Source organism: Bos mutus, chromosome 20 (assembly GCF_027580195.1).
Source record: "Bos mutus isolate GX-2022 chromosome 20, NWIPB_WYAK_1.1, whole genome shotgun sequence".
In the NCBI taxonomy this organism is placed as follows: domain Eukaryota; kingdom Metazoa; phylum Chordata; class Mammalia; order Artiodactyla; family Bovidae; genus Bos; species Bos mutus.
In genome coordinates, this window is record NC_091636.1 from 59,297,327 (window position 1) to 59,313,396 (window position 16,070).

Sequence of the window (16,070 nt, forward strand, 5' to 3'; positions counted from 1 at the left end):
ATTTATTTGGCTGCACTGGGTCTTAGTTGAGGCATGTGAACTCTTAGCAGAGGCATGTGGAATCTAGTTCCCTGACCAGGGATTGACCCAGTCCCTGTATGGGGAGCTCGAAGTCTCACCAAGGAAGTCCCTGGAGATTTATCTTTAAAGATAAAACACAACTTTATCTTTGGTCAAGGGGTGGATTTTTATGACTTCACCTACATGGAGAGTAGATTTGCGGAGGAACTTGAAAAGGATCCTGTAGGGGCAGAAGGGAAGGGCACAATGGGAGTAGGTCAGAGTCACACTTAACATTCATACCAATGCATATTGATATACATATGCCTGGAAGGAAAGCTATGGCAAGCCTAGACAGCATACTAAAAAGCAGAGACACCATTTTGCCAACAAATGTTCATCTAGCCAAAGCTGTGGTTTTTCCAGTTGTCATGTATGGATGTGAGAGTTGGACCATTAAGAAGGCTGAGTACTGAAGAATCAATGCTTTCAAACTGTGGTGCTGGAGAAGACTCTTGAGAGTCCCTCGGACAGCAAGGAGATCAAACAAGTCAATCCTAAAGGAAATCAGCCCTGAATATTCATTGGAAGGACTGTTGCTGAAGCTCTAATACTTTGGCTACCTGATGAGAACTGACTCATTAGAAAAGACCCTGATGCTGGGAAAGATTGGAGGCAGGAGGAGAAGGGGATGATAGAGCATGAGATGGTTGGATGGCATCAGTGACTCAATGGACATGAGTTTGAGCAAGCTCCACCGGATAGTGGAGGATAGAAGAGCCTGACATGCTGGTGTCTATGTGGTCAAAAAGAGTCAGACGCAACTTAGTGACTGAACAACAATGCATACATAGCTTGTAATGGCAATGAAGACTCATCATTTAGACATGAAAATTTAGAAATGTATGATTTTGGGATGATATCTCTTTCTGTGTCTTCTTTGTCTCTAATCCTTGAACCCTTGCCCTTGTTTCTTTATGTTCCAAGCTTCCTAAATCAGAGCACACGGAAGATGAATAGTCTGGAGAGTCATCACCTTAGGTAGACGTGTAGGTATAGGAGTGGCCTTCTTCAGTGAGTCCTTTGTATATCACTGACCTCAGTGACTCTGGCCCTTCAGTTTATGGGGTTTCCTATGGCAAAGTTGTTCCTGAGATCCTCAATTCAGGCATAAGATGCCTTTCTTGATGGGAATGACATTGACCTTGACATCCAGAAATGGTTGAGATACTGTAAAGTATGTTACAGTTTGGCATAATCAAAACAAACATGGAATTTAGAGTTGGGAAGAATTTAAGGGAAAATAGTGGCTTTACCACTTTGGGATAAGTGGTTTTGAGGAGGTTATTTAAACTTTTCAAGGTTCAGTTGCCTTGGCTATGAAGCAAGGATAGTCATGTCTACATAATAGGATTATTGAGAATTCACACAATTTATATAAACCCTGGAACATAGAATATGCTCAGCAGATGATGGGCATTGTTATTTTATCTTTATTTTTTTAGTTTATTTCGATTTGTCTGAGGCTTGCCTAGGTTGGACAGGATTTTGTGGACTTCCTGCATTCAGCACCTATTTCTTATGCTCCGTTAGGACACAGGGCTTCATAAGATTTCCCTTTGTTAGCTATGTTGGTGAGAGCTGCCCAAAGACATCAACTCCCTCTGTAAGGATTTTAAAATCACTTAGTTCAAAATGTTTAGACAGCAATAGTGTTTTGATCTTTTAATTTACTCATCTCTAAGATGGGAAAAGGTGAGTCCAGAGGTCTTTCTCAGTCTGCCTTAGTGATGTCACTTCATGATTGTGTGGTACAGCTTGTATGAATCATTATAAGCATGTTTCAGTTTTACAAAGTTTAATGATAAAGATTTAATTCTCAATCATCTTTAGAATTTATTTTGAATTATTGCTATCCCAGCTGTTCATTCTTTGGGAGTCCATCTAATCTGGTGTCATATTACCGAGGAATATGTCCCCACCCTCCACTACAGTATTCTTTGTGGCCCATTATACCCTTCCGAGGCAGCCAAGATATTTACGACAGAATTACCCTCTATTAAACGATGAATAATGCTATGGTTTCAAGGAACCCTCTTTTCCATGAAAGTCATTTCTCTAACCATGTGGTGGATACGTTGTTCTTTTCAGTTTGTTGGAAAATGGACATTTTCCATGGAAATCGGTGTGACGTTTTTCAACACAGTGCCATTGCACTTAGTTCTTTAACTGCTCCCTGGTGTTCAAGCAATCTGTTTTGATTTTATGAGCTAATATTTTCACTGAAATGACTTCACTTACGTCTTGTTCCACTTACCTTGGAAGTCGACTAAGATGGCTTTGGCAAAAGACAGCAATTTCATGGGGTCAATGGTACTTGAATGAAGCAGAGATTGCCTCAATAAATATCTTGAGTATTATTATTTGTTTATGACCTGCTCTGTTCAAAAACAGATTGTAGCCAAATGGGTTGGTTATATCCTTTTAAGAATTATGCTTAGAGCATATTTTCCCTGAAGCATTTTAATAGATGTTATTTATTAAATGGTATATTTTATCCTATAGAAGACTTGCTAGCTCTTGCTTTGACTTAAAATATGATTGTTCACACATTTAGTTTTTCTGGGATGGACCACAGTAACATTTTAAGCTGTCATTTATTTATTTTATGGTGCTATGAGAGTTGTATGAGTTATATGAGGTTAGATGAATTATCAGTAAAGAGATAGGAGTCAGTACCCAACGGAAATGTTTGTTGTGGGTAGATTGATCAAGAATAAGTGACATAGCACAGAGCCCTTGGATGTGCTCAACATGGATGTAAATAATATACTGGTTCATAGAGGAGAATCTCTTAAACACAGGTAGTGTTACAAACAAATCTAGATAAATTCCTTCCTTAAAATGTTGTTGTTCAGTTGGTCAGTCGTGTCTGACTCTTTGCGACCTCATGGACTGCAGCAGTCCAGGCTTCCTTGTCATTCACCATCTCCTGGAGTTTGCTCATACTCATGTCCATTGAGTCGGTGATGCCATCTGATAGTGAAACTCATCCTTAAAATGAGCTTGTATCAATATTTGGCAGCTCTTCATGCTGACAACAGCTGGTCATTTAGTGACTCTCAGCTGTGTCCTTGATCCCGTTTTGAGTGCTTCACAGTCACCTTATGTATTTTCTGTCATTATCACAACACCTGAAGTGAAAGTGAAAGTGTTAGTCTCTTAGTGATGTTAGACTCTTTATGACCCCATGGACTATAGCCTGCCAAGCTGCTCTGCCCATGGAATTCTCTAGGCAAGAGTGCTGGAGTGGGTTACCATTTCCTTCTCCAGGGAATCTTCCTGACCCAGGGATCGAACCTGGGTCTCCCTCATTGCAGGGAGATTCATTACTGTCTGAACCACCAGGCAACACCTCAGTGTCATTATTCCCACTGTATGTATTTGAATACACAGTCCCAGACCGATGAGTTGACTTGTCACACACCTTGGCCAGGTGTAGCTAAAACAGAATGTATCACTTACCTGGATCCAGGCCTATATCACTGATCCTTAAATGTGTTTTTCTGAAACCGTCTGTTCCTTTATTAAATGTTAAAGCTTGTTCATCACTATGATTTATATTTATGAGTTTAATAAATGTTAAGGTAGTAAAAGAATTGATATTAAAATAGTTTCAGCAAGTTTTTTTTTTTAATACAGATATTGTTTGTACAGAAACAAAATTTTATTAACATAATATATTTAACTTGAAAGGTGGTGCCTCCTTGGACTTGAAAGCCTGTCCTCCTAAACCATCTAAATGGATCCTGGACATGACCTGGCTAAATTTGGTGGAACTCAGCAAACTTAGACAGTTTTCTGATGTCCTTGATCAGGTAACTTGTGCTTTGAATAAACTTATGATAATATCCCAGTGGGCAGCTTCCTGATTTATCCCTGGCTGTTTGGGGAAGAGAAAGATTTCTTGCTGCTGTCACTCCTAAAATGGAATGACCAGTGCTTGACCTTCCTCATGGCTCATTCATATTCTGATAAAGTACACTCCACCCATGGCAGGCTGGTCTCCAGGAAGTAATTAGTTGCCCAGGAAGTTTAACTGATGCTGTCCTGGGCCATATGTCAGTATCACCAATTGGAGGTCTACCAGTGGGAAAACAGATTCAATTAGTTTAAGAGATTGCTTTTACAATATAAAATCATGCTATTTTCGATATTTTTTTTGTTTTTCTACTCAAAATGAAACTCTAGTATTGCTTTTCTTAAAAAAAAAAAGAGATTAGATATGGTCAAGAAGTTTTATCATCTTCCTATAGATTGAATGACGAGAAATAGGAACAACCTGCCCTTGAATGCTAAATATCCTTTCTTGCCTCTAGTTCCTGTCTCTCTCTTCTTCCTCTCCTTGTTTGTACTGCCTTAGCTAGGCATCTGGGTATGAATCTAACACAAACACCTGGCCGTTTATTTCTAGAAGTTGTTGTACTTTCATAAACAGCCAGTTTTGGATGAATTGTGTGTATATTGGAATTATGGCACTTGGGTACAGAAAGTTGAATTGGGACAAGTCAAGAAACAGGTTCTTGAAAATCTGATGACCAGCAGGAAGTTGCGTGAATAGCAAGGTTGCTTTCTTCAGCTGCACATTGAAGGCTTTGACCAGAAAATGTCCAAACACTGGTCCTTTTTCAAAACTGATGTATGATTGGGCTTTCCTGGTGGCTCAGATGGTAAAGAATCTGCCTGCAATGCAGGGGACCTGGGTTTGATCCCTGGGTCTGGAAGATCCCCTGGATACCCATTCCAGTGTTCTTGCCTGGAGAATCCCATGGACAGAGGAGGAGCCTGATGGACTACAATCCACGGGGTCACAGAGTCGGACTTAATTGAGCAACTAACACTTTCACACATGGTTGATTCACAGTGTTATGTTATTTTCTGGTGTACAGAAAAGTGATTTAGTTTTATATATACACATGGACACACACATACACCCTATATTCTTTCTCATTAGGGCTTATTATAAGATATTGAATATAGTTCCCTGTACTGCAGGACCTTGTTGTTTATCTATTTTGTATATAGAAGCTTATATCTGCCAATCCCAAACCCCTGGTTTCTCTCTCTCCTACCCTCTTTCCTTTTTTGTAACCATACATTTGTTTTCTATGTCTGTGAGTTTGTTTCTGTTTCATAAGTAAATCTATTTGTATTGTATTTAGAAATGATGTGTATGTGTATGTTAGTCACTCAGTTGTGTCTGACTCTTTGGGACCCCATGGACTGTAGCCTGCCAGTCTCCTCTGTCCATCAGGTTCTCCAGGCCAGAATACTGGAGTGGGTAGCCATTCTCTTTTCTAGGGGATCTTCCTGACCCAGGGATTGAATCCAGGTCTTCTGCATTGTGGGCAGATTCTTTACCACCTGAGCCACCAGGGAAGCCTTTAGAAATGATGTCATATGGTATTTGTCCTAACGTTGGTCCTTGACTTTGCCAGCTTAGGTTGACGGAAAGCTTGAGCTGTATTTTTATGTTTTGGCTTAGGCCTGGTGATGACCGTGTAATTTGGGTGCAAGCTATTCTCTTGGGTTAAACAGCTTTTCTTTGGGAGATTTTAATGAATTCTAGCTTCTTCCCTTATGGGGTAACTCCTGGTGACCTTTCTTGTACCATTATTTGTTATTGAAGCAACTGTCTTCTGGATCTTATATTTTGTACCTGAAATCCCTCCACATAATGTAGTCTTTTGTGATTTGAAACAGGTTATTTTTTATTCTTACATGATACTTTCTGAATATGAACCCATATGCCTTTTTCCTTTGATTACACCTCTGAGAAATACACTTGGAGCTTTTTTTTTTTTTTAATTGAAGTATGATTGCTTAACCATGTTGTTAGTTCCAATGAAGTGAACCAGCTAAATGTATACATATATCCCCTCCCTTGTAGACCTCCCTCCCACCCACCCCCTATCCACCCCCCTAGGTCATCACAGAGCACCGAGCTAAGCTCCCTGTGCTATACAACAGCTTCCCAATAACCATCTGTTCTACACATGTATGTATGTATGCTTAATCACTCAGTCATGTCCAACTGTTTGTGACCCCATGGACTGTAGCCCGCCAGGGTCCTTTGTCCATGGAATTCTCCAGGCAAGAATAGTGGACTGGGTTGCCATTTCCTTCTCCAGTTTTACACATGATGCTGTGTATATGTCAATCCAAAATCTCTCAGTTCGTCCCACCCTCCCTTTTCCCTTCTGTGTCAACATGTCTGTTCTCTACATCTGTGTCTCTATTCCTGCCCTGCAAATGGGTTCATCTGTACCATTTTTTCTAGATTCCACTTACATGCATTCATATTCATATTCCACTTACATTCATTCATATTCAGTATTTCTTTTTCTCTTTCTGACTTTCTTCGCTCTGTATGGCAGATTCTAGGTTCATGTGCATCACTGCAATGACCCAATTCAGTTCCTTTTTATGGCTGAGTAATATTCCACTGTGGGCTTCCCAGGTGGTGTGGTGGTAAAGAATCTGCCCCTCAGTGCAAGAGGTGCAGGAGATGTGGGTTTGATTTCTGGGTTGGGAGGATCCCCTGGAGGAGGAAATGGCAACCCACTCCAGTATTCCTGCCTAGGAAATCCCATAGACAGAGGAGCCGCGTGGGTTACAGTCCACGGGTTGCAAAGAGTGAGACATGACTGAACAGCAACAGAAAAATGTTCCACTTATACATGTACCACAACTTCTTTATCCATTCATCTGTTAATGGACATTTAGGTTGCTTAGTCAAAGGAAATATACCAGAGAACATAAGATCATGTTTATCTGCAGATCTGACTTGTTCTGTGATTGTGGGATGTTTGTTTGTTTAATGCTTATCTCTTTTCAATTTTTGTAAGCTTCAAAGGATAATGAACTGTCTTTTTTCTTCCCCTTTATCAATTGCCCAAATGAAACAAGTGTGATTATTCACTTAATGATGATATTAAGTGGTATATTTCAAATGACTCTAGATTGATAGAGTATTGACCAGAAAGCTTCAATAATAAACATGAATTAAATGTCTTCTTTAGTTCCAAGAATGATCCTGGGAAATGAGGAAGCATAAGTGAATGAAACTTGATTCTTGATCATGGGAGATCTCATGGATCAAAACAGATTTCCTTAAAATAATGAAAATGAATTTCCATTGATCTCTTTATTCTTTACAGAGTCGTTACCACAAGGGCACAGAAGAAATGACACAGCAGGGTTCTCCTTTAAAAGGGGTCTGTAGACTGGTGTTAATACAGACTGACTTTAGAGCAAATCACATTTGATTTTCGACTCTCAGACTTTTTGGTACCAGGCTATAAAATTTTAAAAAATAGTCAAGGGATATCATTTCATTTTCCCACTCCAGTATTCTTTCCTGGAGAATCCTGTGGACAGAGGAGCCTGGTGGGCTACAGCCCATGGGGTTGCAAAGAGTCAGATACTCCTGAGCGTGCACACCCACACAGGATATCATTCACACATGTCTGGAATCGTCAGAAAAATATCTGTGAAGTCTTACTGAAAGATTTTTCTGTGATGTGACACATTTCTTATCCCCTGGTATTTTCAGATATCAAGAAATGAGAAAATGTGGAAAATTTGGTTTGATAAGGAAAACCCTGAGGAGGAACCCCTTCCAAATGCCTATGATAAATCTCTTGACTGCTTTCGACGTCTTCTCCTTATTAGGTCCTGGTGTCCTGACAGAACCATTGCCCAGGTAAAAAGTGCATATGTTAAAAATAAGAGAATATTTTAAAGGAGAATTTCCTTTAAAATTTTAAAGAATATTTAAAACATTAACCCCCATGAGAATTTTCATGTGGGCTTCTGTCTAATTTTCCAACAATACAATTGTGAAAAATGGAAAAATAAGCAAGAAATAACTGTACAGAGGTGTACATGTGGCTAAGTGATTTACTAATTTTCTTTGGCCTAAGTGGTACAATAAGAGTGAGTGAGGAAGCTATTTTTTTTTGTTTTGTTTCTTTTTAAATGTTTTTTTTTTAATTGTGGTAGAAGTCACATAATATAAAACACACTTACCACATGTAACTGTGTGGCCCAGTGGCACTAAGTACATTCACATCGTTGTTCAGCTCTCACCATCATCCATCTCTGGAGTTCTCTACCTCCTGAACTGAAACTCTGTCCCCATTAAACACCAAGTCCTCATTGTCCCTCCCCACCCCATCCCCACTGCCGCCCCCACCCCCGCCGGCATCTACCAATGTACTTTCTGACTCTATGCATTTGACTCTTCTAGGTACTTTGCATAAGTGGAATCAAAATTTGTCTGCACTTACTGTATATTGAAATGCATCTTTAATGTTAGCTTAATATAAGTCCTGCAAACAGATTGCACCATCCTTGCTTTCCCTTGTGCTATATATTAACAGTAGGGCAGTCGAAACTACGTTTCTAAGGTGGGCATATTGGTATAACATAAAGGTAATGCATTGTTCTTCCATATCATTTTTACATTAACTCAGAAAAGATAGGGAACTCCATTTTGCCAGTAGTAATGTAGTATTCCCTGGTGGCTCAGATGGTAAAGCGTCTGCCCACAATGCGGGAGACTGGGTTCAATCCCTGGGTCGGGAAAATCCCATGGAGAAGGAAATGGCAGCCCACTCCAGTATTCATGCCTGTAAAACTCCATGGACTGAGGAGACTGGTAGGCTACAGTCCATGGTGTCACAAAGAGTCGGACATGACTGAGCTACTTCACTTTCACTTTTCACTTTCAATATAGTATTTCTTGAGTAGGAAGACTGTTCAGTTACTAGAGAGGAGAGAGAAAGTCTACAGGGCTGTACAGAGTTCCCAAACCCATAGTCGTTACCCTGGGATGTGTCATAAACCTTGATGTGAGAAAGAAGCTTTGCCTAAAATTCCTTGAGTGATACTTAGGTTTAAATATAAGCCCTGCCTCCAGAAGATTCATCTTTTCAAAGACTTTTCATCTGCTTCCATCATGGAAGTTTACGCATGAAACAGACTTGTGGTGTCTTGCCCACAGCTGAAAGTTAAATGCTACTATTCCCAGACATTGATTTTTTTAATGGACTTTTAAGAATAAGTCATAAAATAACAGTAGGCTGGAGTTTCTCATAGAAGGTAGGGAGTTTTCCCCTTTGCTCTCCAGAGGCCTGTTAAAAACATTCGGAGTAACCAACTCCCAGTCCTCCTAGGTACCTTGGAAACAACCGAATTCAATGATTTATTCAGAAAAGAAAAATGAGTTTTGCAACTCAGGGCCCTGAGATCACCGTTCTTTTGATTTTTCTTCTCAACTTCATACCTTTTATCTTGCCCAAATGAATTGTCAAACAATTGCCTTATTTAAGGGGAATGTAGAAGTTTTAAGTAGACTTTTCTCCCTTCTCTCTCCCACTCTCTGCCTCCCTTCCTCCTTTCCTTCTCTCTTCTTTCCTTCCTTCTTTCCCTTTTAATTCTTTTCACAGTTTATTGGGGTCAATGCGGAAATTTAAATGTCTCCCATTCCTTTGTAACTTTGTTATCTTTATCCTGGCCTGAAATCCTTAGGCTGACAACAGCCATTTCTTCCTAATGAGTCTCCTCTAGTTCATTCTCACCTTGCCCACCCTAGTCCATCTTGTATATTCTAGAAGAAATAGAAATATCATTATGCTCTTCCTTAAATGGCTTCCCATGGCGCTTATAATAACATCCAAGTCTTAAGCAAGTTCTAGAAGGCCCCTTGCAAACATGTTCTCTCCTCTGAGGTTCTTATTCTCATATTAGATTTCTTGTGTGATTTTTCAACCAGACACCATCTTGGGAAGCATATGAGAAGGTCTACACTGTAGACATATTCAATCCCTATTCCCCATAAGAGCATTAGGCTTATTGTCAGCATTTCAGCTGAGTGTGGCTGCAGACACAGTCAAAATCCTGGTTAAAAGAGCAATGTACCATCAGAGGATGTCTTGTGCTACTGCTGGTTTCTGTATAGCTGCTGAGCTAAGAATGGTTTTTGTAGTTTTAAATGCTTGAAAAAAAAAACTCAAAACAATATTTTGTGATATGCAAAAATTATATAACATTTGAATTCCAGGGCCTATAAAGTTTTAATGGAACACAGGCTCACTTGTTTATGGACTCTCTATAGCTGCTCTCATGCTGCAGTGATAGGTTAAGTTGTTGCACCAGAGACTGCATGGCCACCAAGATATAGAATATTTACCACTTGGCCCCTGATGTAGGGAACAGTATATTAGCTCATAGCTTGAATAGAAATTTCCATGTGGGATCAATGATGTGTTCTATGACGATCGGCTTTTTGAGGTCCTTGCTAGACTAGAAGACAAAGCACTTGGCTCTTGAGAGATGCCGCAACGATGGCTGTACCAGGTACTTGTGGCTGAGAAACAACTGCAGTCTGTGGTACACCTGGGCATCCAGGCTATGAAGTCATTTCTGATCACCAAGCACACTACCCAATGGCTGTGATGAACGTGTATACAAATAGACTTTCGGAGATGCTGAAGAATGTCAACCAAACTTTTAAAGTACCTTTCAGAAGGCTGTAAAAAATGTATGAAAGTAAAAACGTTAGTCATTCAGTTATGTCCGACTGTGTGACCCCATGGACTGTAGCCTGCCAGGCTTCTCTGTTCATGGGATTCTCCAGGAAAGAATATTAGAGTGGGTTGCCTTGCCCTCCTCCAGGGGATCTTCCCGACCCAGGGATGGAACCCAGGTCTCCTGTATTGCACGCAGATTCTTTACCATCTGAACCACCAGGGAACTGTTTATATTAATACTTACGTTAGAGGATTCCATAGTGGATCTGGTCAACTGGATATTAAGAGATAAAAAATAAGTGGCATCCTGTGCTCCAAATGCAGTTGGGTTAAACCTTTAAAATTAAGTAAGTAATTCAGTAAGTATTCGATACATTTCTTTCCATAAGTAGTCATTTAATAGTAATTATCTATTTGTTAAGTATCCATTCAATCCCAGGCATTGTACTACTTACTTGATTATTTGAATGCTTATAATTTTCCCTTGAGCTTCCCAGGTGGCACTAGTGGTAAAGAACCCACCTGCCAGTGCAGGAGACACAGAGGTGCCCATTTGATCCTGGCAACCCACCCCAGTATTCATTCTTGCCTGGAAAATCCCATGGACAGAGAAGCCTGGTGGGCTATAGTCCCTGCGGTTGCGCAAAATCAGACACGACTGAGCGCATATGCACACATACGCACACACACACACATTTCCTTTAAAGCATTCTTAATAAGAGAGTTGCCAAATATTTTAAACCTTCTGTATAGTATGAAGCAGCCAGTACATCGAAAGAGGTCCCAGACAAGAATTCGGCCAAACTGGGTTCTGGTCTTTTAAATGTGTGATTATGTTTTTGGCAAGTAAATCTGAAAGTGTTAGTCACTCAGTCATGTCTGACTCTTTGAGATCCCATGGACTGTAGCCTGCCAGGATCCTCTGTCCATAGGATTCTCCAGGCAAGAATACTAGAGTGGGGTGCCATGCCCTTCTGCAGCATATCTTCCCCACCCAGGGATTGAACCTGGGTCTCTCACATTGCTGGCAGATAGAGTGAGGATTCAAACAAATAAGCAAGCAAGCAAATAAAGAGGTTAACCCACAAGAAAACAAACAAACAAACAAACCTCTGCCCTATTTTCCTGGCAGGATTACTGTGGACATCATTGAAATAATCTGCAAAAACGAATTTTGGGAACCACACTGAATTGTGAATAAGGGGTTGGAGCTACTTTTGGTGACCCGTGTGCTGTTTTTGGCAGGCCCGTAAGTACATCATGGACTCCATGGGACAAAAGTATGCAGAGGCCGTTATCCTGGACTTGGAAAGGACCTGGGAGGAATCTGACCCTCGGACACCGCTCATCTGTCTCCTGTCTATGGGCTCAGACCCCACGGACTCCATCATCGCCTTGGGGAAGAGACTAAAAATAGAAACGCGCTACGTGTCCATGGGACAGGGCCAGGAGATCCATGCTCGCAAGCTCCTGCAGCAGACCATGGCGAACGTGAGACCTGATGTCTACTTTTGTATTCTGTTGTTGACATTGCCACTTACAGGGTAACAATGCAGGAAAGAACCTACAAATCCTTAAGCGCTGAAATTTATGTGTTGCGTTCTGTTTGCCAAACAGGGAAAAGCACCTCTTATAAAACTTTCATGGAAAAATGAATACAATGTGAAACGTTTTCTGCTGAGCCTTGAATTCTGGGAAGCTTGCCCAGTGAGAGCATCTTATTTCCTGACCTATTTGCATAGTGCTCAACCCTGCTCCAGGTCCTGAACCTTCTTTGCGGTTCATAGCTCCCCCTCTGTGCCTCAAGTTCCAGCCCCTGCAGATCTACTTGGGGAATCCACAGCACTCTGGAATCCACAACACAATCCAGAATGCAAAATCTGTGCCCTGGAGTCCCCTAGGCCTGGCCCAGATTCCAGAGGCCAGGAATCTGCCATTACCCTGTGATGGTACCAGAGATTTTCCAGAAACCTAGCCTGTAGCCTTCCAGATGGGCTCCTAGAGCCCTTGGCAGCTTGCAAATTCAACAGCATACAGCTCAGGCCATGCTCAGGACTGGTCTGGGGCCATTGTAGCTGGAAGTCATGTGATGACCTGCCAATGGGACAAGTTCAGAGCTGAGGCACTTTGAGGGACTTAAAGTTACGTGAATGCAGAAGGTGCTATTTCATCTCTGGAACTCAAGCTCCAGAACACTTGTGTGTTTACTCTGGTCTAACCTTAGGTGTCCAGATGGATCCAGTTTTATAATAGTGTACACTCGGGTCACCACCTCAAAGAGCCAGAGGCTCCTCCCAGCCACGTGAAGTCTCCCTGGTGTCCCCACGGTCATTTATCAAAGGCATTTAGAAGGTCCTTCTATATGTACCATCCTTTCTGTTACTTAGCAGGTCTAATGAAAAGGGGAGAAAAACCCCACCATCAATACACAGCAAGACTCTAAAGGGTGTACATTTTTGCAGGTCAATTTGTAGTCAATCCCTTGACCTTAACCCCAATTTCCACATATAAAATATATATATATGGGCTTTCCTGGTAGCTCAGCTGGTACAGAATCCGCCTGCAATGTAGAAATCTGGGTTCAATCCCTGGGTGGGGAAGATCCCCTGGAGGAGGGCATGGCAACCCATTCTAGTATTCTTGCCTGGAGAATCCCCATGGATGGAGGAGCCTGGCGTACTAGAGTCCATGGGGTCAAAAAGAGTCAGACATGACTGAGCATCTAAGCACAGCACAGCAATGTGAGAGACCCAGATTCGATCCATGGGTCAGGAAGATCCCCTGGAGAAGGGCATGGCAACCCACTCCAGTGTTCTTGCCTGGAAAATCCCCATGAACAAAGAAGCCTGATGGGTTGCAGTCCATGGGGTTGCAAAGAGTCAGACATGACTGAGTGACTAAGCATAACCTTCTTTTGGGTTCCCAGCTCTGCCAGAGGCTCCCTCCACCCCTGCTCCCTTCTCCCTGCACGCTTTGGCCAAGTACAGGGTGGCAGAACTACTTGCCTCTTATTTCTACTGGAGAACATGCAGTCATGGTCTACATGCTTTTCCAGCCTATTTTGGAGCAGACTCCATGCCTCCTTCATTAAGCCTGAGTTCTCCCCTCAATATCTCAAGAGCCCTCTGTGCCCTCCAGGGAACACCCCCCCCCCACCATTTTGGACAGAACTGGCTGTCTCCCCCTCAACCCACCAGGCACGAGGCCCACTATGAAACCACCGGGTTCTAGGTCCTAGCTACTGACTCTAGAACCTTCCCACTGTGCTACAGCCTGATCCCTTCCCCCAGTCTAGAACTGAGTCTGTTGGGTTCTAGAATCTCCATATTTGCCTCTTCCATCCTCAAGCCATGCCCTGCCCCCAGCTTTGGTGAAAGGGAGGGGCCTCTCTTGTGCTCTGTGCTGACTGCTGTGCTTAGTTTGCAGTTGGGAGGGGGAGGGGAGAAAGCGCATGATTTAAATATACCTCAGTTCAGTTCAGTCGCTCAGTTGTGTCCAACTCTCTGCGACCCCATGGACTGCAGCATGCCAGGCTTCCTGGTCCATTACCAACTCCAGGAGCTTACTCAGACTCTTGTCCATAGAGTCGGTGATGCCATCCAACCATCTCATCCTCTGTCATGCCCTTCTCCTCCTGCCTTAATTTTTCCCAGCATCAGGATCTTTTCCAATGAGTTAGTTCTTTGCATCAAGTGGCCAAAGTATTGGAGTTTCAGCATCAGTCTTTCCAATGAATATTCAGGACTGATTTCCTTTAGGACTTACTGGTTGGATCTCCTTGAAGTCCAAGGGACTCTCAAGAGTCTTCTTCAACACCACAGTACAAAAGCATCAGTTCTTCAGTGCTCAGCTTTCTTTATAGTCCAACTCTCACATCCATACATGACTACTGGAAAAACCATACCTTTGAATAGATGGACTTTTGTTGGCAGAGTAATGTCTTTGCTTTTTAAATGCTGTCTAGGTTGGTTATACCTTTTCTTCCAAGGAGCAAGCGTCTTTTAATTTCATGGTTGCAGTCACCATCTGCAGTGATTTTGGACCCTAAGAAAATAAAGTCTCTCACTGTATCCATTGTTTCCCCATCTACTTGCCGTGAAGTGATGGGACTGGATGCCATGATCTTAGTTTTCTGAATGTTGAGTTTTCAGCCAACTTTTCACTCTCCTCTTTCACTTTTATCAAGAGGCTCTTTAGTTCTTCTTCACTTTCTGCAATAAGGGTGATATCATCTTCATATCTGAGGTTATTGATATTTCTCTCGGCAATCTCGATTCCAGCTTGTGCTTCATCCAGCCCAGCATTTAGCATGATGCCCTCTGCATATAAGTTAAATAAGCAGGGTGACAATATACAGCCTTGACGTACTCCTTTCCCGATATGGAGCAGTCCATTGTTCCATGTCCAGTTCTAACTGTTGCTTCCTGACCTGTATACAGATTTCTCAAGAGGCAGGTCAGGTGGTCTGGTATTCCCATCTCTTGAAGAATTTTCCACAGTTTGTTGTGATCCACACAGTCAAAGGCTGTGGCATAGTCAATAAAGCAGAAGTAGATGTTTTTCTGGAACTCTCTTGCTTTTTTGATGATGCAGCAGATGTTGGCAATTTGATCTCTGGTTCCTCTGCCTTTTTTAAATCTAGCTTGAACATTGGAAGTTCATGGTTCACGTACTGTTGAAGCTTGGTTTGGAGAATTTTGAGCATTACTTTGCTGGCGTGTGAGATGAGTGCAGTTGTGGGGTAGTTTGAGCATTCTTTGGCATTGCCCTTCTTTGGGATTGGAGTGAAAACTGATCTAGTCCAGTCCTGTGGCCACTGCTGAGTTTTCCAAATTTGCTGGCATTTTGAGTGCAGCACTTTCACAGCATCATCTTTTAGGATTTGAAATAACTCAACTGTAATCCATCCCCTCAACTAGCTTTGTTCCTAATGATGCTTTCTAAGGCCCACTTGACTTCACATTCCAGGATGTCTGGCTATAGGTGAGTGACCACACCATCGTGGTTATCTGGGTCATGAAGATCTTTTTTGTACAGTTCTTCTGTGTATTCTTGCCATCCTCTGCTTCTGTTTGGTCCATACTATTTCTGTCCTTTATTGAGCCCATCTTTGTATGAAATGTTCCCTTGGTATCTCTGATTTTCTTGAGATGAGCAATACATCCATGATTCGGAATCCCAGGTCTAGTCCTGGCCTCTCCTTCCTCTTGGCCTCCCCTGACCGCCAGCACTGAATTCCTCCCTCTGCTAGTGCTGTACTTAGAAAACAAAGACACTAACATTCACAGGACACTGATTCAACTTGAATTAAAATAAATAATGGTGGAACTAATATTATAATTTCAAGAAACTAAATTAGAATTTAAATGGAATATTTTTAGCCTTCAATTTATCTGTGTTTTCTGTTAGTAGTTTAATTTCTAGTCAAATGTAAAAAGATTTCTTACTATTATTAGCATGTTTAAAACTTGTCAG

General features: G+C 41.8%; 1 protein-coding gene across 1 annotated transcript in view; it reads left to right on the plus strand.

The window, feature by feature from the left end:
- The window catches only part of DNAH5 (dynein axonemal heavy chain 5), a 276,738-nt gene that overhangs the window by 227,132 nt on the left and 33,536 nt on the right, over nt 1–16,070 (plus strand). Inside the window, 3 exon segments of the mRNA XM_070357713.1 lie at nt 3,757–3,878; nt 7,616–7,765; nt 11,841–12,086. Of these exon segments, the coding sequence (XP_070213814.1) occupies nt 3,757–3,878; nt 7,616–7,765; nt 11,841–12,086 (518 nt within the window).